Source organism: Coturnix japonica, chromosome 8, assembly GCF_001577835.2.
Source record: "Coturnix japonica isolate 7356 chromosome 8, Coturnix japonica 2.1, whole genome shotgun sequence".
Taxonomy (NCBI): domain Eukaryota; kingdom Metazoa; phylum Chordata; class Aves; order Galliformes; family Phasianidae; genus Coturnix; species Coturnix japonica.
The window spans coordinates 22,977,424-22,999,287 of NC_029523.1; the positions used below are offsets into that span (position 1 = coordinate 22,977,424).

A 21,864-nucleotide genomic window follows, 5' to 3' on the forward strand; every position below is an offset into this window, starting at 1 on the left:
GTAAATAGATGCAATCAATAAAAAGAGATATACTCAAAGCCTGGGCATCACAAGCAGCTCAATGCAAGCCAACAATTGTATCCATCACATCCTCCCCAGACAGGAGCTGGTGAGCCCTTCTCACGTCCATCTACAGTGGCATTGGGTCCCTTGCATCCAACTGCCCCCATTTATCAAGTCTAAATGGCTGACCCCATTTCCCTGGAGGCTCAAATCCAAAAGCAGGACACAAGGCATGCTGGGCTGTTTAGTTGTGTTATGAGCTTTTATTTAAAAAGCACATTTATACAGCAATAATTTCGCAGATACAAACTTTTCATTTTGTATTCTACAAAAGTCTTTGAATATTCTTCTCTTTACAAAAATGGAACATTACAAAAATACAGACAATTTAATATGATTTTTTTATACAAACGTCTCTAATTGTAGTTATTTTCATTAAAATATTACTACCACAGAACTACAATATTTTAGTCGACTATAAAAAAAATTAATTCAATGCTTCTTTAAGCAGCAAAATGTAAATAACACAGGTCAGGACACAGTTTATAGTCATAGTGGATATATCTAAAATTGTTTCAGAAATAATATTTTACATAGTTAATTTTTAAGGTTTTATACATTATTTATATAATATTTATATATAAAAAAAAATCATAGCTTGCTATAGTTGAAATGATAGGACGGATTCTGTACGAAGGATGTGCAAATGGCCATTCTGCATGGTTTGTGTGATCCCTTTGCAAACGCGCTCTGTGAAAGGTCTGCAAGCCAAAAACTTGTGGTTTCTGGGCAAAAAAAAACCCAAAAAAACAAAAAAACTCCTACAAATCACAATGGATAAGAGGCACGGCTGGCTTCCCACTGGTGTCACCAAGCAGAGCACCAGGATGCCAATGGGAGAAATGGGGGATGTACAAATGGACCGACACCCAGGCTGGGATGAGCTGCCCAGCAGCCCATCCCAAAAGGGCAGAATTCAAGGTTCCCCAGGACTCAGCCCTGAGGTCATAGTGCGAACAGGTCTCCAGCCAAGCCACCATCACGCAAACCATGAGCACGCAGAACTCCTGCTGTCATTCAGAGAGAGAGAGAAGGGCCGGGAAGCAGAGGATGGTATTTTCCATTTTAGGGCCATTTGCAGCTGCTGCGCACGCCTGGTGGCTCAGGATGAAGCCTCGCTAGGAAGCGAACGGGAAGGAAGAAATGTGGGTTTGTGCTCCAAGGGTACATTTGTTCAGCCTCGCCGCGCATCTCAGGACTGCTTGTGAAAGGTGCGTGGTGTGAACAGAGACCCTCCGGAGATCCTTGGCTGGGCAAGCTCCTTCTATGCTAAGTCACAGTATAGAAAAGAGGAGGCAGAAACAAACTAGCATCCGAAATAAAAAAATAGCAACTCTTACAAACCAATCCTGGATCTTGACTCAGTGCTGTTTCTCATATGTAGTGCTATATAATTTGCAAGTTGTTTGGTTGTTTTGTTTTTTTCCTTGCCTGCATTAGAAATCTTCATCATCAAAAATAATAAAAACAACCCTAAGATGGCCAGCTTTCCAAAATCCCTTAGTGTTCTTTACGCTATGAACAATTTGGCGTTCACTACAACATGAACACTCAAACCAATTGCACATCCAGAACTCCGGCACCTCATTGCTTGCTCGGCTTTTTTGCTGGGTGTTTGTTTCTCACTGTTGCTTTTCTGTTGATCACCACCACTCCTTTCCTCCCAATGTCGCGAGTTGATAAAGACCACAGAGTAAGACTTTACCGGTCGGGCAAGAAAGTCTCTCCCTACATTCTACTGTCTGATGAGATTTGAGAGCAGCAGGTAGTTGCTGTCAGCAGTCTTTTTTTTTTTTTTGTTTTTGCAAAAATAAAAAATAAAGAATAAAATACAACACCAATCCGATTGCTCAAAGGTCTACACCATGTTGTGATGGTTATTGCGTTCGATGATGTCCACAGGTGAGAGGATCTCCTTCCGGATGGGGGGTGGTGGCAGGCAGGTCTTGGGCTTGGGTTTGAAGAGGTCAGAGACATAAAACACCTGTGGAAACAAGAGAGAAGGTAAGGTTGGCCATACTGGGTGATGCTTCATTCAACAGAACACAGTTATTTAGGTTCAAACACCTGCTGTGCTATTGAATTCCTATAGATAGCCCTTTGAGCTCAAGTGCCTGCTACCACCCTTCCTTACAAGATGGAAAAAGGTTCAGGCAGCACAGAACACAGTAAAAACACAAACCATAGAATGGCTCAGGTTCAAAGGGAACCTAAGGATCAAAGTCCAACCCCCCTGCCACAGACAGGGCCACCAACCTCCAGAAATGGATGGTTCAAATGGATGATGGATCCATTTTATTTATCACTTTGTCATCAGTGAGAGTGGTACCCCCAACCTCTGTGAATGGGGTGAAAAGCCAGGAAACAGATACATAGCTCACACTCACGAAAAACAAAGGCCTCCACAGCAGGCCAGCCTGACTCATGCTGCTGTTTTAGTGTTGGGATCGGTGTGAAACAACACATTCAGGCAGAGATCAGGTAGGCCTGAAAAGCCTTCAGATCCAAGCTGGGCTAAAAACTACATGCAACAAACCCACAGCAAGCAATGCTCTCCTCTTGTCCCTTTCCCCACCCCACAGGGAAGAGAGAAGAGGAGGAGCCGTTCCCAACAAGTGTTTCCTAAATATCCCGTGATGTCAGCCTTCTCCCGGATGTGAAAAAGCAGCACTTGGCAATTTTGGGAGGCAGCAACACAATAAGAAACAAAGCGCTGGGAGGAAACTTCCACATCCTCCTTTGGCAGGCGCTGCACAGAGCTTATCAGCACCGTCGCACCAGGGCACCTTCTTCTGTGCCAAACCCCAGCCCCAGGCCGGGAGGAAAAGGACTCAAACACTGCAGATGCTCCAGAGGTGATGAAAGGCAACGAGGGCTTTTCTTTTTGTTAGCTGGTACCAACTCTCCAAACTTAGGTCATGCTTCTGCCAATTGAATTTGCTGGCTCCATCCCTCAGGCGATGTCAAAGCACCAGCATTTCAGAGCAAAGTGTGAACAAGTGAAGCCTAAGCCCCGGGAAGAGCAGCACGTTTTGCTGGGAAGCTGTAGGAATTAACAGCATATCTGACTTTTCTCCCACAGAACTCACATGCAACTTCGAAACAAGATAAATCAGGGGGGAAAAAAAAACATGAACGATATCAGATCGATGCCTTGAGGTTGGTAATACAGGGAAGAAACTAAGATGTTCCTCTGCTTCTCCACATTTTCTTGCTACCCACAGCAAATCCAGTTGTCCTTGGAAACAGCTTCTGCAAGTCTGTATCAGCACAGGCAGATAAGGAACTGAGCTGAATAGACACCAAACCTGCTATAAATGGCAATTCACTCCTACAGCCGTAGCTGCGGGGTCAGGAAGCTCAACGGTTGTTGTTCAGTTTTTATTGCTTCATGGAAATGCACGGAAGGAGCTGACAGGCAAAACAGCTCTTTTCTCAGGGACTTGTTGGTATCTGGCCACAAAACAGAGCTGACAGAGTCGCTTAAGGGGCATCCAAGCAAGAGTGACTGTACCTCCAGCTTCACTGCAGAATCCAGCGGGACCTACACCAGATCACAAGCCTGGATCTGGCCTCCTGCTGCAGCATCTCAGTGTAAAGGCATCTTGAATTGCTCTGGCAATGGTTATCTGCTCAGCTGTTAATAAGCGTAAAACCCCAGCTCGGCTGGCTTGCTGTGTTTCTGGTGCCAGTTGGTTTGCGTGCCCACCTCAGAGAGCTGGATTCAATCAAAATGATGTCCAATTTCTGCACCGACATGGCCATGACAAATTGATTTACGGGAGGAGATGGCTCTGTGCAAGAAGCACATGGGGATGACGCTGAGTCTGGTCCTTGTTTTAGACAGGAATGAGATATGGGAGAGTGCTGTCCTGCATATTTCAGCTTTCACTGTGCTGCTCGCTGCTTTTCAGGGTGTAATTCAGAGACTGGGTAAGAGTTTTCATTTCTTCTTAAACTGCATTTCACTTCAACGTGGCTGGAGGTTATACAAATACTTATAGGAATTATGAAACATGATCTTTTGGGGTTGAAGCAGTGTTAAACCCTCCTAATGTCTGAAATGATTTACACCAAGAAAAGGGCTAATAAACGTGCAAAGTTTTTCACTTGGATTAGTTCCATTTCCTGTAGAAGGTGCTCTCCACCCATAAAGAAAACTTGACAGCAGAAGACCAAGCGTCTGTTATACCAAGCAATTTAAGATGTTATGTTGCCACTTAATAGTTCATATTCCTTTTTGGTATACTGAAGAAATCCGTAATCACAGACAGAGGGGTTAAAACAACCATCCGAGCAAACCAGAGCGATATCAGGAGCACATCCTTCCAATGCCTGCCCTTTTCTCTCTCCATCAGAAGAGATGAACTATGCAGCACATAACAGGCTGCCTACAATGCAAGCATAAAAACTATTTCCATTTAAGCAGTCCTCATCATATTTCACCCTGGAACTGAGTCTGAATGTTTCATCAGCTGGAAGTGCTTGACACTAATGTCTTCTGCTTGTTATTTCAGGCACTGGAGGACCAACGCGTCTGCAGCAGCACAACCTGGATTTAAGTTCTGGCAGACCTCGGAGGTGAAACCCACAATTGGTTTCTAGCAGAAATTATAGCCTGATAACTATGGTGTTTTAACAGCCATCATCAGACGTGCTCCTGAAGGCTTTGCTGTGGGAATAGAAAGAGCAGCAGGTCCCTGCCTCCACTTCAGAGCATCCTCCACACAATCACACAAACCCAGAGCTGGGAAAGCACTGCCAGGGCACTGCTGTGACCTCCATCCACCCAGGGAGCCTGCAGCGAGGCTTTCCCAAATGCTGTCTCCAAAAAGCATGGAAACAAGCAAGCTGGGAAGGGCAGTGCCAGCAGATCCGTGTCCATCCATGAAGCTCCCAGGCAGCTGCTTCCGATGCCTCGGCACAGGAAAACCAGCCCAGCCCGCTGTGGCCTCCCCTTCCCAGCATAGCCTCCATCTGTTGGGGGAAAAGGCCAGATCTGCTGCTTGTCCCAGCCAGGAAGCACAAGGATGTCTGCACTTAGCATCCGGAGAGCTGCTGCCTTCCTGACACCGTGATCTGGCCATTATCCCACTTCCCAACAGAGACACATGGAGGGGTGACCACCCCCAGTAACAAGAACCAGTGATGTGCACTTGATGTCTGCACCTACTGCATGTCCTGGAGAGGTAAAGACTCCCAGGGTGGTAATATTTCTATGAAAGATAAAGGAACTGTAATGCTGCTTCTAGCAGGCAGTAAGCAGCAGCACATCACTCTGCTGGCTTCCTGAATGAGACACTGGCACTAGGCAATAGCCAAACCCAACAACCACTGCTCAGCAGGTTAATAACGCTTCAAAATCAACTTTCTAGCAATGCCATTTTTTGACTTGGCTTTGGCTTGTCACCAGTTGAGTGTAAAGGACATAAGTAATCTTGTTTTTCTCCTCGCAAAATAAAACTTTAGCAATACTTGCCTCCAGGTTTGCTTTACTTTTACACCAGTTCAAATAATAACAAAAACCAGAAAGCAGTAAGCTGTTAAAACTTTGGTTTGGGGAGTTGGTACAGAGATGTGAATGACCCCATCCCCTTTGTTTCTGCCCAAAACAGCAGCCCTGAAAGCAGCTGCCCCCCCCCCCGGCCCCAAGCATTCCCATCTGTCACTTCCAGTTATGGGGCTTGCAATCAGGGCACTGCTCTGAAAGTAAACTGCATGAGAACAGCCCTGGCTGCCATGGACAAGCAGGAGCAGCTTTTGTTAACAGTCTTCTCAAGAGCCTTACTGCCACAACAAGAAAAACAAACACCCTAACACAAGAGAAGGGAGTTGCTTTGACAGGGGGGTAGATGCAGCAGCGCTGGTGACCCCTAGCTGTGTGTGCCCCCCCAAACAATTGCCTCCTCTGGAGCAGGACTTACCACGCAATAAGCCACCAGGGCTCCCTGTGCAAAGCCTGCCAGCACGTCAGTGGGGTGATGCTTGTGGTCTGACACACGGGACAGGCCGGTGTAAAACGCCATCATGATGAGTGTGAATTGCAGCAGGGGACGGAGCAGGCGGGCGCCCTTCCACGTGAACCTGGCCTGCAGATAGAACTGTGGGGAAGAGAGGAGAAACAAAAAGGTGGTTGTTAATTTGAGGCTTCACCTGCAGCAGGGAGGAGGTGGGGCAGCTTGCATTGCTTTAATACAAAAGGGAGCGATGCTTTTGCTGGGTTCCCTGAAACCACAAATAACTTAACACCACCATTTACGTACTGAAGCAGAATTAATGGAAAGATGATACAGGGGAAGCACTGCATTAGTGGATTTAGCATGTTTGGCTGTTGCATAAACATTATATTTACCCCTTGTTTGGAAAGAATAAGCAACAGGCTCTTCAGGGGAAATGAAACATCATGTCCTTGGAACGGAGCAGGTGCTCCAAATTACCCAAACTGTTGTTAGCAAATTAGCATGGAAGAGAGCAGTACCAAAACAGCTTGGTGCTGGCTAACAGGCATTATAATTCTGGGGGATAATTCTGCAAACCAGTCAGAGCCTGGGAACAGGGCCACATCCCTATAGCACACTTCCTACGTTATATAAACCGGTCCATGCAATGCAGTGGGATGAGCTGTAGCTCTTGGGTTCCCACAGCACCCCATATATCTGCAACCTCCTGGGCTGAGTACCCCTGCACTGGCCTGCTTGCCTGCTCTTTGAAAGTGATTTCTGTGCTTGGGTCAAAGATGAGTCTTCAATCTCTTTAAAAGCCCCCCCAAAAAACAAACAGCATTTGTTGAGTATTGTTTCTAATGATAAATAATATTGCCATGGGTTAGGCTCAAGAATAATTCTGGTCCAGGGTGCAATGCAAAACTCAAGTTTCCAATATGCTGTTGCAGAGCAAAAATAGGTCTGAGTATTTTATCTTATCAACTGTTACTCTTAGTTATATCAGGGAGGTTTGAAACCTAATATCTTCCAATACCATCATATGATTCTATGATCTTACTTAAGGCTTTGTCCCACCAAGCCCTTTAAGAAAGGGATTTGCTGCTGGATCAGACATTCATCCTTTTGCACAGCTCAAGCTTGGACTAAGCAGGTAAGTCATAGCTGACAAATCAAAGTATCAATTAAAAATTAGCAATGAAAAGCACTGAATTTGAACCCACAAAGTAGGCAGTTTTTAAAGGGTGAAGTAGTTAAATAATTCTCTAAATTAAGGGAAAACACCAAACCTGAGTGAGATCTGTGCTTTGAATAAACTGGCATCAACTAGATTATATTGAGATCTCACATTTTCTTTAGAAACAATCTCAGAACTGCCCAGCCTCTGCCCTAGAATCCTCTGGCTCTGTTACCTCCTGCTCCAGGCACTGGCCAAAGAGGTCAGAAACCACTGAAGCGAAACACATTTACACTGCAATGTCCATTCCCTCCCTTGCATGCCACTTGCACACCATCCCCACTGAGCCTCATTGAAACCAGCCCAGGAGTTCAAAAGTTATCAGGATCTGCAGGCTGCCAGGCAGACAGACTGATGCAGATGGTGGGGTCACCACAGTCCTGTTTGCATAGGAAATTGCACTAAAATGGTACAAGGGTTTGTTTGTGCACTGATTCACTCCTTCCACAACACAGCCCTGGGTTGTGCAGCTTGTGCATATTCTATTAGCATTTATGAAGGCAGAGCAGCACTGTAGTGCAAGTGCTGGGAGACATCAAAGCACCCAGTGCTAATTGACACTCACTTTTCTTTTAAAATCTGCTTTTTTGACTATCTGAAAGCTAAAGTCTTCTAGATTTGGGTGGGAATGGGGCTGGATGGAACCCTTCCTAGCAGGGGATACAGAAGCAAGACCACAGACTGGCTCATCTCCTCCACAGCTCATTACAAGGCAGCAGGAGGGAGGAACAGAAGCCACTGGAGCAGCCTAGAGAAGGGGTGGATGAAGTGAAGTGAGGTCATGTAGAACCCGAGTTATTTGGAGCTCCCATCCTCTGCCTGGCTTCTGGCAGGGGCTGAGTTACCACAGAGCAGATGGCTTAAAGGACATCACTTTACTCTTCTCCTGCCAGGGAACTTCCAAGTCTCGTCAGAGTCAACCCACAGCCACACACAGCCCACTGGGGGAGGAGTTGGCATGGGACATAGGCTGAGAACATCACCTCCAGCCTCGTGGGACTTTCTGCCACCCAGACATCCCATCCTGTTCACACTCTCCCCACCACAAGTCTGAATTCCATCAACCATGTCCCGTAGTCACTCTAAGGCTTCCTTCTGGGAAGCAGCTGGGCTTGTTCCTGTCCTACAGTTACCTCCTTCTCCAGCCCTACCTTTTCCAAGAGCAATATGGGGTAAAAGCCCTCAAAACCTAAACTTACCCCTGTGTAACACCCAGCCCTGTCTGGGCAAAGCCAGCAGGAAACACTGCAGAATCCAGCTTTTAGCACCAGCTACAAGGACAGGAGGACCAAAACCTCTTAGCACCAAATGGAAGAGCTGGTTGCCTCTCCCACCCTATTGAGAATCACCTTCAGTCCAGCAATGCAAGTCACACCTCAGCCCTGGTCTCTGACATAAAACCACCTTACTCCCTTACTTAGGTTATTACTAAGCTTGAGTCCAAGTCCACAACCACCATGGAGTTCCCTTCACACGTTCACATCATCGCTCAGCAGCACAAAGACACTGGGGCCTTCTCTGTCCCTCAGCAAAGTCATGGTTGTGCAGACAAAAAATCAGCAACACCAAGGTGTGTGTCAGGTTTGGAGTTGTGCACGTAGTGAGCTATTACAGACCTCCTTCCTCAGCCTGCTATAAATGTGAATTATGGGCTCACTCAGCCAAGGAGCAACAAAGCAAGGAAAATTAAGACAAAGAGGATTACCCAAGCAGAATTTCCCCTTCTAAGTTTTCATACAAAGGCCTGATGCTAATTTCGTATTCTTGGTGACAGGGAGGCTGCAAGAAACAGCCCTGGATTCTCAGTGTTTATAACCAACAATCGAGAGCTTTGGCTATGCAGCAAGTGCCTTTCCATGGGTTTTCTTCCCCAAAAACCTTCCAGGAGTTGGTATGGATACATATTTCCCTATTAGGAACTCATGAACAAACCAACTGTGTAGGCTGGCCACAGAGCTTGATGGTAAAACAGGGCACTTGCCACTATGCCAGGCAATGGGAACACCATGGTCATCCACTGCCCCACTGCTCCTGCCCAACCATGAGCATCCTTTGCAGACCTAATACACTCCAGCAATGATAGACTCGGCATTTCTCCCCACATTTCTGGGGTTATTTCTCCCCACAACAGCATTTCTTAGCATTCTTGAGGTCTCCTGTTAGATTCTACTTGTATCATCCCTGTATCCCACCAGGGCATCCAACACACTATCCACCATAAACCTGTTTTGGAGCACATCCACACATCACTGATGAACACATACAGCACATTTTGAACGCAGCTCGATTTCAAGTGTGGAGTGATGTAGTATCTTTTAATAGACCAACTAAAGCTTTCTGAACCCACAAAGTCCATTAGGCGGGATGAAGGACTTAAAAACATCATCACGCAGAATGAGCTGCAAGGGCAATGCCAGGAAGTGACTTATCCCTTAAAAAATGAAGTATTGTTTAATACAGAGCTTGTGTGTTGCACTTAGGACACAGCTGAACCTCCGCAGCATGCACTCAGCCCCACAAATGCCCTCAAAATACCTTTGCCACCACCAGTGCCCCAAAGCTCCCAGCCAGTTCCCATAGCACCACCACCAACCTACTGCCACAACGAAGCTCTGCCATCTGTAACAGCCAAAAATTCACTGAACTGGGCAAGACAGCAGGGTTTAATTTGCACTAAAGAAAAACCCCCTTGGGCCAATATAACCAGACTTAAACCAGTAAAATAAAATCAGTCTTGGGGGAACAAAATCCCTCCATGGAGATGGATAAATGCAGCAGATGGGGAGAAGAGCAGCGGCTGCTGGTTGCCGACAACTCCAGTGCTCCCACATGAGGACAGGCAAAGGAGATCAGAGATGGCTTTTTGCTCCAAGGCACAGCCCCCAGAGTTACACAGGGGCACTTTCTAAGCCTGTTGCATAGTTGAAAGTAGATCAGGCAGCAGGCACTGGTGCAAAGCTGCATTAGAAAATGAACCAGGGTTTTTTCCATGTGTTGCATACATGCTGCAGTTCTGGGGTCTCCAACATGCCCAATACCACCAATGCCCTCCAGGCACCTGCATTCCCATTTTAGATATTGCTTTTTCCAAACCTTAGAAATTCCAAGTTAGAAGGGAACCCCTAAGGATCATCAAATCCAACTCATGGCTCCACACAGGACCCCCCTAAAAATCAAACCCTATGTCTGAGTACATCATCCAGATGCATCCAGAAGCCTCACTACACTTGACAGAGCCAACAAAAACCCTCTCAATTGAGGATCATCAGCAGACCTTCTAGCCCTACATCCAAGGCATTTAGGAAAGCATTAAAACAGAGCAGAGACTAAAACAGAGTCCTGCAGAACACTGCTAGGAATTGGCCATCCCCCTGATGTAACTTCTTTTACTAGAACCAAAAGCTGGCTTTCCAGAAAGAAAAAAAACCACACAGGCCAAAAAACTAAACTGGTAAAGCAGAGCAGCCTGCACAGTGCCCTTCAGTAAACAGGTCAAGCTCCAGCAGCTTTGGCCAAAGCAAACAGGTAAGATGATGGGATGGGGCTGAGTGCTGCTGGGGAAGCCCATGTTTGTCCCCTACTCTGAAAGATGCTGCAGGACACAATGCTGAGCAACAGGTGAGGGATCAGGCTGGGCTTCCAAGAAGGCCTAAATCTTAAAACTTAATATGAAATTGCTATGTATTTGGGGAAATAAATGCCACCAACTTAATGTGGACTGGCAGTACTTGCTGTTTCCAGATGTCAGGCTTGAAAGCCGACTTATCTGCCTGCTTGCAGAACACACTAAATAAATAATTGCCCCTCCTGAAGTAGTGCAAGTGATGATTTCCAAACTCAGCTCGGAAAGTTTTGCAGAGGCAGGACAGGAGGGCTGAGCCTCCTGCAAAGCATCACCACGTCAGCTCCAGCACTGGGGGATGCTCACCCACACTGCCACCCACTGTGCTTCGGGGCTTGCAAGTGGAGCTGGAGCCTTTGGAGGGGTGCTCAGTGCAGAAGGAAGAGCTATTTTAGTGCAAGCAGTGATTTTTGTCAGCGGAGGGGAAAAAAAAAGCTGTGGCATGGAGCTGGTTTCTGTTTTATTTTCTGCCCCGTCCTCCCCACGCTGGCTTCTGGTAAGGGGAATGCAGTGGGAGCAGCCAGCTTCTCCCACAGCCCATCACCTGGCTGTGCTTCAACCTCATTATTGTAAGTCAGCTGGGAGGAGGAAAAGGACGAATTGTTTCCCCAAAAAATCCAAAGAGTTTCAAGAGTTGGGGAAAAAATGTAGGGGGAACAAAGGAAGAATTTAATACCCTTCCCCCTCCCCTTACACTGCCTGGAAAGCTTAGTAATTAAATTAAAGAAACAGCTCCCAGCCCAGGGAGGGCAAATCCAGGGATTAAAAGCCAAGAGGGAGCAATGGTAATTTATCTTTTCAGAAGGGAAAGTAAAGAGATGGGGGGGAAGCACTGCTCAGAGATAAATAAGAGTTCATGGTTAATGTTTTTACAAGTACAGCGCTGTTTCTTTACTTGCCAATCTGAGCTTATGGGAGATGGAGGGCACAGACCTTGAATGGAATCTAAAGACTTTCTACTCACTATTATTTTTATGCACAAATCACTATCCAAATCATCCCCTCCCCAGCCCCAAAACCTTCATGCGGGGTCTTTGGTGGGGACTGGGGGGTGGTACAGAGAGCAGCCCTGCCAGGAAGCACCTTGGCACGCAGCAGCAGCAGCCCCAGCCCCACACAGGAAGGGCAGAGCCATTTGTCACCGACAAAGGGAAATACAGCCCAGCCCTCTGTTCTGGATCCGGCCAGGCAAGCTGCTTCACCTGCTCTGCCACCCCTAAAATCAGCCTTCATGCCTAACAGAGTTGTGATCGTGCATCCACCCCCAAGACCAATGCAATATTTCGGTACCCTCCAAATGGTCCCCAATGGAAATCACAGTTTGAGGTGAGCAAAATAGCTCAAGTCATCCTCAGGGTTTATAGAACTCAGATTTAACTGCAGACTTGGCTGCATTCAGAAGGTGTACAACCCAACTATAAACTGGGAGTCTCTATCCCAAATAACACCACAGGGTCCAAGAGTGGGATTTTTCCACCACTGGTATATTTAGACTCTTGTTTTATCCTCCAGTCCTCATCATGTCACTACTGCTACTGAATGTGGGTGAACACCTTGAGTGGGGAACTGGGGTTGAATCAACTGAGGTCACTTACCACCAAATACAGCATGGTGTAGAGGGAGAAGGATGCATGTCCAGAGAAAAAGGATTTCCTGCAAAACAAAGCAGGTGTTAAGAACCAGTCACCACAGCATTCTTATATGAAACTGTAACATTACGTATGATATGATAACCTGCCCACAGCTACCACCAGGGTGCCAAAGCAGAGGGAATCAAAACCCCCATTTTTTGAGCTATGAAAACCCTGTTATCCGCCCCACTCACTCCTCAGGCTGAAAATGAATGGAGGGACAGGATGCGTGCATTGTTTGTCCCTTCCTGGTCTATTCATGGGACAGCACAGTTATTTCCAGGACAGCACGATAACTCATCGTCTCGCCTCAAATAGCCAGGAAACTGTAAATAAATGGAAAGCAAGCACTTCCCCCGTTGCTTGATTACAGCACTCTCCTAAAAGATGCCAGACTTGGGCATGTGATGGGTTTGATGGAGAGTGTGAAAGGAAGGTGCTGGTGGCCTCTCCTGCTGGGAAGAAAAGCTGTCCCTGCTGCACCATGGGCTGGACTGATTACATCCATTCAGCTCTGATGATGAATTCCCACATTGAGTAACCTCTCATGAAACAATGGCGTAGGAGTAAAGAGAAGGGAAAAGGAATATTATTCAGCTGAACCCTGTGGCTCTCAAGGGAAACTGCCTGTCACTGGCTAAAGGAATTACAGCCTTCCCAGAGACAGCACCAGCAAAGCTACCTATTGCTAGCAGAAAAACCCCAAAGAATAAGTATTCTTTAGTATGCCTTACTTAGCGTAAGGCATAATATTGGCATCAGCAGCAAGAGAAGTGCTCTCACCTGGCTTCCTGGACCTTGCTGTCACTTCCCCTGCAGGTGTAGTTCTGGATGTAAACCCCCTTCGAGCAGTTGATGGTGGAGAAATCCAGGTCACAAACCTCAAGGAAATGTGGCCGCAAGCGTCCGACGGACACTTTGGCAATGTCTGTGAAGGATTGGCTGATGGCACAGCCAAAAACAAAGCAGCCCACTTGCTTGTAGAGAGCTGCCACATAAGGGTTCTGGATAAATGAGTGTGACTTCTCCTTTAGGTAGTGGATGCGGTAGAGCTCTCCTGTGATAATCTGTAGGGGACAAGAAACAGAGAGAGGCTGTGGTTAGACAGCAGGAGAGATGCCTTCCAAAACTGGCTGAGCCAGCAAGATGAAGACATGCCACATTACAAACCAAACCAGGAAAGACAATTTAATTCTTACAACACGCTGGTGAATGATTTGTCAGCTTAAAGCCAGAGCTGCATCTCACAAAGGCAGCAAATCTAAACAGTGCATATTTATCTGTAAATCCCTTCTTGAAAGCCAGTGATGGTCTTGGCTGGTGGGACTGCACTGTCCACGCAAATCCCATCTACATCCTTGCTGCTTACACAAGATGAAGTGCAGCTCAGGCAACCTAGAGAATACTTTGGCTATGCAATGCTCCCATATAGATCTGTGCCTGCTCTTCCTCAAGCTCACACCTCACCCAGCCCACTACAGACACCTCCAAGCATCTCCAATGATAAATTATTTCTACAGAGTGCAAAGCATTGTGCAGAGCCCCTCCTGGTGCTCCTCATTTTCCCCCTTTTTTACTGTCTCCAAGGAAAAGATTGCAAATTACACTCCACAAGATTTTGTTTATGAAAAAATTCCAAGAGGAAAAAAAACAAAACAGATTTAGGCTTAGCTGTACCTTCACGTAAGTGAAACAGTACCCCAGATCTATACATTTTATTTCCACTACTCTGTTAAAATAAAACAGAGACATAATCAGTGATCACCTGTGAGGGAGAAGCCACATTCACTGCTCCTTTATCAAAGTGATAGTGAGGTGGGCAACAACTTCCAAACCTGTCTTTCTGAAATCCATGAGTATAATAGGGTAAGACTCAGAAAACATTGCGCTTTTAGACTCTGGACCCAGATTTGCTGCCACCAGACTCCATTCCAACGACGCAGAGCCTTCATAAACACCAGGTACAGCTGGGGATTTCGAGGGGTTCTGCAGTTGCATGGCAGCAAATGATGCACTTGTGGTACCACCAAAGACTTTGACAACACGGCCATAAATCACTGTCATGGAGCAGAGGGTCAGCATCTCACAAACCCAAACACTTAAAGACAGCTTAATGAAAACCAGGTGCTGAAACCAAGTCCAAAACTTCTTACCTCTCCCAAAGAGGCTTAAATTGTTCTCCGCCACGTTACACATCTAGCTTTTGAGCTCCAGATTTACAGCTTTAGGATTTCATTCATTACTTTAAATGTTTTTATATCTGACCAATAAAGCAAAGGCAGGGTTTGGGGTTGCTGGTTTCTTGTGTTTTTATTTTGTTGGCTACCCCCTCATCTCTGCCCTTCTCTGCTCCAGTCACAAGGACTGTGATACGTAGATCCTACCATCAGGAAAAATGCCTTCATGTTAATCCCTTTCTGGAGCAGGCTGCAATATTCCTGCTGGCGTGGCAGCCTGCCAGCAGTGTGCAGGAGACAAGGCTCCCCTGCTTACCTTTTAAAAAGCTTGGCACAATGTTTGGAAACTAATAAACTGGAAAAGTATGGCAATTAGACCGAGAGGAGATGAAGCTGTATCATTGTTTAAAGTCACCCAAACCGTGGCTTGAAAAAACAAAGGTTGACCTAAGGCATCTGAAATCACAGCTAAGCAGGCTTTATCAAGAAGAGATACAAGGATAATAATAAAAAATAAAGACCAAGCCAGAGCTTTCAGCAGCCAGGAGCAGAAATACATCACACAGCTGTGCCATCATCCTGGGCTTATATGTAGAAGCCAGCATCTACTCTTAGAAGCCTGGTCATAACCAAGTGTTGCCTGGAGAACTGCAGCTAACCAGCTATGTTGTCATTTTAATCCTCAAGGACCCCACACCATCATTTTCACAGTCTTCATCTTCATTCTACCTTCAAGTCCAAGCTGGGAGCCAGGAAATCTCCGTGCATGAGAAGCACAGAATGTTGGAATGTCTGCTTCTCTTCCAGGAGGCAACACTGGGGCATCCCAGATGGATGAACATCATCGATACAGTTGGACCCAAAGCCATATGGAGACTATGGTTCTAGTGCCTCACTCCCTGGGTTCACTCCCATGCTAGTGCCAAAACCTCATGGGCACATGGTCTCTGCCTCTACTGCACCACACAAGGGCACATCCACCACCCACAGCCTCCCAAAAGCCTAAATCTGCAAAGAAGAGAACGACAAGGGCTTAAAACTCCCAGATTTTGCAGAGGGGGAGACAAGCTGACTGAAGGGTGACATCTGATCCTGGCGGATGTGCCATTGCTCCCAGCTTACAAAACAGATCCACATAAAGCCTGGGCTCCTGGCCTCGGAAAGGCATGTGACCATTTTAAAGTAGGGGCCAACAAAAGTCTGGGGATTAATATTTCTCACTCACCCTTGGTGGTCTTGGTAATTGCATACACGTAGCAGACTGTAAATTGTGTGGCCTTTTCTACATCTTAAGTTCTCCTGTCCGTTTTACCATTATCATAATTTATCAGCAGCAGCCCAATTAGCCTGTGATTACTTATAGAGCCTTTCTAATCCCTTAGATCTTTGCGGTATCGTTCTCTGTGTCTTAATCGCATCGAAGCCTTCAACTGTGAAACAAACAGCTGATCTGGCTGAATTTTCAGGGATATCTGAGTTACACATTTTCTTTGGTGTTTTCCCATAGGCACTCACAGCCTGCCAGGTGTGGGGCTATCAGCAGCATTGAGGAAAATGGTATTTTTTCACCCAAGATGACCATTTTCCAGCAGGAAGAGTAGGAGACAGGAGCACACAGCCAACATCTCCAGGTTGGTTATATCCAATATCCAGGGAACCAGCCTTAAATCAGTATACATATAGGTATTAAAACTAGATCCACATCCTCTCATGCCCTGATGGCAGCAAAGGTCTTCACCTCTGCATTTACTTCATGGGTTGCCCAAGTGCCCTCAAGCCATTTAAAACATGACCTGGACCTTACTTATGGTTAGGCCATCCATCACACCACATAAAAGAAATGATGTGAAGTTCTGGCTTTGCCACCCAAAATGCCATCCTTCCAACCACTGTGCTGACTTTTCAAGGCAAAAGCTTTGAGGAAAAGAAGAGGAACAACAAAAAAAAAAGGAGCAGAGTCAGTGCTTTGTGGATTTGGAAGGAATTCCTATTATGCTACAATAATTCTGGTATCTGGGTTACATCTGAAAAAGAGGTCAGACTGACTTGAATTTTCCATGCGTGCTGCCATAGCACTGCAGTCTGTTTCTTCGATTCCTCGTTAGGCTTTTGTTTCACTCTCCAGCAAATAACGGAGCTTTTAAATTTACCTTATTATGTTACATTTGTTGTGGGCACAGCGAAACCAGTGCAGAAACATCTAATTCTTCGGGGATTTTCTTTTTCTTTTAATTGACCTGCTATTTCGTAGCAGAAAGCTGATGGATCACATAGGAGGCTGATTATGTTTCCAGTTTCTGTTCCAACTCCTGTATTTGCCACTGCCTTATTACTGATCTGAAGCACACTCTGCATGCAGCCAGCATGACGATAGCTCGGGCAGTAATGCGAAAATGAAAGGCTTTCTCATTTCATTTTTATGGCTTTTCCACACTTGGGGGTAATTCACCTGCAGGGTAAAACTCTGCTGTATTTATGGAATCAGGGAGTTGTCACCTTTTGGGGGTTGTTTTGAGGAGGAGGGGATGAGAAAGAGGTAGTTTTGGGGACCTGTGTTGCTAAGTGAATCTATTTGGTCAGAAAATGATGGAGAGGTGGCAGATGTGCAACATCCCTCCACTGCCTGCAAGCAAACCTACGGCCCACTGATATCAAAACAAGAGGAATGGGACGGCTGTCTCTTCTGCTGGCCACCATGGGAAGGAACATCAGTGCTCAATGAGAATCCAAGGACAACACAGTCAGGCTACTCTGGGAAACATTCATGGGACTTGATTATTTTGGATGATCCCTTCTCTATTCTGTTCTATCCTATTCACCATGCAAAGCAGTGATGGGTTATTACCAAAGCAGGTGCCACACCATGCTCAAACATCTGCAAGTCACGACATTTCTCCTGCAAGAAAGGATGATCTGACTTCTCCCTCTCCAGCACTCCCAGATGAAGGAGTGAGAAGAAGGCAGCATCGCTGGGGAAAGCACCTGAGCTGTGCTGGCAAGGAAGGAAAGTGTAGGTACTTTTCATGAAGCAACACTGGGGAATTTCATCTGCAGATGGAAGTGTTTGACTGCAAGCCAGGAGACAGCTCCTGCCTGAGCAATGAGACATGTGGTGGAAGGAGGCTCAGCTCCATAGGCTGAATTCAGTTTTTTGGCTGAAATAATAAAGCTCTCACTGGGCAATCAGCTCCTAGCACGGCTCTAGGAAAGCTGGCAAGACAAAAAGAAAGGAGAAGACATTGGGAAGGTGGCATATTCACTACTTTTTACAGTGAGGGCTCTGGGAATATGCTGCCAGTACTAGGTTTTAATTGTCTTTTTAATATGCCAGTATTATACAATCTCTTTAAACCTAACACCAACCTGTGAAACTTTTCCAGGTACCAGTTAGCTGAAAAGACACATCTCTCTATTATTATTTTTCTACCCTTATAAAATAGGCAAATACTAAGAGTTATTTGAATAGGAACAAACCATGCCAAGTCCTCACTGATTCTTTTTGCATCTACTCCAAACTCTACCGCAGGGTGAAAAAGCTCTTGCAGAGCTCCCCGACTTGCCCAAACAGCTTTGAGCCTGTTTACCAGTTTCAAGAGTAATCTCATTCCTCTCAATACAAGCTTTCATTTGCAAATGTTTACTGCTTACATGGAAGTCAGATAATCACCATGGAGATTCACGCCACAGTACAGAGCACGGACACATCTGCAAGACCACGTGTAACCCCAGTCATGTTGGTGGGGGAACAGACTGCATTGCTTTGCTCTGCTTTCCATGAAATTCAGAATCTCTGACTTTTAAGAAGATCTCCACAACATACAGGCTTTATAGCATCTTTCCTTTAACAAGCTCACAGCTCTACGGAGTTTCTGAGCTCGGAAAGCTCTTATAACCACCCCAACTTGAGAGTGTTTTGGCACTCCAGGCAAACCCGCACTCATGCCATCAGCTAAGGAGGAAACAAAAAGGTGTTGGAGATGCCCAAAGGGCAGAAGAAGAGACTTTAGAGATGGTACTTACGGCAAGGATGGCAATGAGGATGCCTGCAGCACACAGCACCGCGTCGTTGATTGTCTCCATTGACTTCAGTGGGTACCTGATGCTGTCATCGTCGCAGTAGAAGCCCCGCTGGTAGGGCTGGATTGTGCTTGTTTCAATGATGAGGAAGGGCAGCCCAGCTAGAAAGAAAGGGAGACAGAAAACAAAACCATCAGTGATACAAGGCAAATAGGAGCAACTCTGCAGTAAAAAAAAAGTAAAATAAAATGAAACCAAAAGTAGAAAATTGCTTGCAAATGAGCTGGTGCTGTTCCTGATGTTTTTCTTTTTCCTATTGCTATCTTTCCAAAGAGAAACTGGGTTTTGTTGGTTGGTTTTTTTTTGAGTCAATCTTGTAGGGAAAAAGCATCTCCCCTGTTATGGTTATCAGATGTCTGCACTGCCTGGTTTCAGTTAAACCTCATGCACTGCAAATATTAACTTACAGGAATGGACCCCAACAAGCAATCCCTCTGCATAAAGCCGTGAAAACAAACCTGGCACTTTTCTCTGCGGAGGGCTGATGCTTGCTGCCCCCGGGCAGGACGAGCTGTGCAAACAAACACTAAAGGATCGGGTAGCAGCACTGTGCTTTCTACCTGACCAGCCCCACTAAACTCAATCCATATTACTTGTAGGTCTCCCAAAGCCCCCCTCTGCTCCTTCCTCTCCATTTACAGGGTATATATGTACCTGCAACTGGTCAGCTCAACCCGAGCTCTGCAGCAGGCACAAAGCAGATGGACTTAAAAACCCACAGCCAGTGATTAAGATACATAAAGAGAGACCCCAAGATTGCTGTGTGAGTGAAACTCCATATTCTTATTATTTCGGAGGAACACAGCTTTGCCTCAAGCAATCAAAAGACAGCACTGGGGTATTTCCCAGTTACTTGTGCAGGGCACACACATTCATCCCTCATGTCTGAGCTTCCCTATCTTTGCTGTTCAGCCCATCACCAATAGAAGTGATATATCCCCATCCAAACAAGCCCCAAATTCCCAAGTCTTGCTCAGAATAAATCACAAAATACAATCCCCCTCCCACTCACAGACTGAAACCCGGGCAAAGCACCTAACACATCACAGCACAACTATGTCAAGGATTGGGCCAAGGCAAAGCAAAAAAACAATGAGGCACTGCTGAAGGAAAGCAGAGGATGTCACTTAGGTGACGATGCACAGTGGTTCAAACTTCCAGCCAGAAGAGCAGAACTCATGCCCACATCCTGCTAAAAGCACATAGGTGTATTTATGGACCAGCAACTTGTTTAACTTCCCCCAGGTTTGTGCACACAGTCCTAAGTCTGAGAGATCAGAGGGGCTTTCCTTATTAAAAATACAAGGAAAAAAATGAAGCAGTGGTTGGTTCCAATCAATATTTGCCTATGGTACATGTTCAGTGATCTTGTCTGCCCAATGTGATTTGCAAAAGGACTGCATGAGGAGTTAGCATGTCATCAAAATAACATTCCCCGTATCAATGGGAGCAAGTTTTCATCTCTGCAATTCGTTTTGGCTCCCGTTGCTGCACATTCAAAGATTTACCTCATCTAGAATTACAAGGGGCTTTTGTTAGTCTTTAAAAACAAAGGACAGCCCTGATCACCTATTTTCCCAGTCTGAGTGAGAGGGGACCAACACACATGGGACACAAAGGCCTTCAGAAGCAGCCGGGGCCACAGCTCAGGCCTCTCTTCTGACCATCTCCAAAACCTCTTTTAATGGGTTAATCATAAGCAGGGCAGCAGTTTCCAACAGATGTGAAGCAGCAAATAAAGGTGTCAGACCTGCCTGTCCAGCTCAGATTCGGTAAATAAAATTGGACACCTCACGTGAATCCAGTTGATCTTCATTCCACTATTTAACTGTTCTGAGGCACAGCCAGCTTGGCCCCGAAATGCTCCTCTGATGCCAGCAATACAATATTAATAGGCCACTTAAAGAATCCTTATTTTCCCAGTGAAAAATTGCAGCAGAAGAACTAACAGCACTCGGTGCGATCCAATTTCACATGCACTTGAAGCAGCAGCCTAACAGTTGAACTCAAGGAGTAGACGTGCCACGGTTACGTGGCTTATTGTTATTTCTCCAGTTCCTCTTGTTAATAGCTTTCACATGACAGGTCTGTAAAACACATGTTCCCACAGACAATAAAATACATCTGAAAGCTAAAACTGGCTCAAAATAAAATAAAAAAAAATTTAAAAAAAAAAGACAATAGTGTTTCTATACATTATGTGAACCCAGGAATAATAAAGATTTGTTTTCCCTTCATTCATTGAACAGCATGGGGTAGTATTTCCGCATTTCAATTATATGTAGGCTTGCCACAGCTATAATAAGAGTATAACTGACCTATATGGTATACATTTTCTTTAAGTGCACATAGGCATCGTTTAGAAAATCCAATGGTTTTGTTTTCTCTCCTACAAACTTGTGGTTTAGTGGGATATTGCCAATCGAGTCTTGACATTTTTCCAGCAAAACGGTAACCTCAGATTCCCCCTTTTTTTTCCAACCTTTTCCCCTCCCCTTTTTCAACATGAGAAACATAAACACACTCCGGAGCCGAATGGATATTACTTAGACTCAACGTGCCCTTGATTTTGAGGGCGGGGTGAGAGGCTGTTTTTGCAGCAGTAATTACCCCAAAACTGAAGACCCCAGCCCATGCTAGACAACAAATTACACTAAATGTTCTTCTTCTTCCAAGAGATTACAGTTGGAGCATGGTTTGCCTACTGGACTAGGTCACCATCCACATACTTTTTTCCTCTGGCAATGGACTTCCAGCACAGAGAAGACCGAAGGAGTGCCAAAAGGCAAGGAGAGAATGAGAGACATATGAGGGGAGTGAAGTCTGGAAGAACACCAAAATAACTGTGGAGCAAGATATCTTCAAGATCCCTCAGCAAAACACCACAGAGATGTTATTCACACTGGGAGACAAAGGTAGCTGGAAGTGGGGTATGGCCCACACACCCTTAGAAAAGCAAGGAGAAGTGATGTGGGGTTATACCATGGAGATTAGGTTTGTCCTCATGACTTCTGGTGCCTCAGTATAATCCAGTTTAATGTTTTAATACGGAAACAGAGGTTACGCATCCCTGGCTGTGGTGACCTGCATCTACAGTTCAGCATCTGCACTGCCT

General features: G+C 45.7%; 1 protein-coding gene across 1 annotated transcript in view; it reads right to left on the bottom strand.

The window, feature by feature from the left end:
* Positions 1–246: 246 nt before the first annotated feature.
* The window catches only part of PLPP3 (phospholipid phosphatase 3), a 41,928-nt gene continuing 20,310 nt past the window's right edge, over positions 247–21,864 (bottom strand). The window contains exons 2-6 of the mRNA XM_015870679.2: positions 18,693–18,850; positions 13,279–13,562; positions 12,460–12,517; positions 5,988–6,164; positions 247–2,047 (exon numbers count right to left, since the gene is read on the bottom strand). Of these exons, the coding sequence (XP_015726165.1) occupies positions 1,922–2,047; positions 5,988–6,164; positions 12,460–12,517; positions 13,279–13,562; positions 18,693–18,850 (803 nt within the window). The 3' untranslated portion in view covers positions 247–1,921. The remainder of the gene's footprint in view (positions 2,048–5,987; positions 6,165–12,459; positions 12,518–13,278; positions 13,563–18,692; positions 18,851–21,864) is intronic.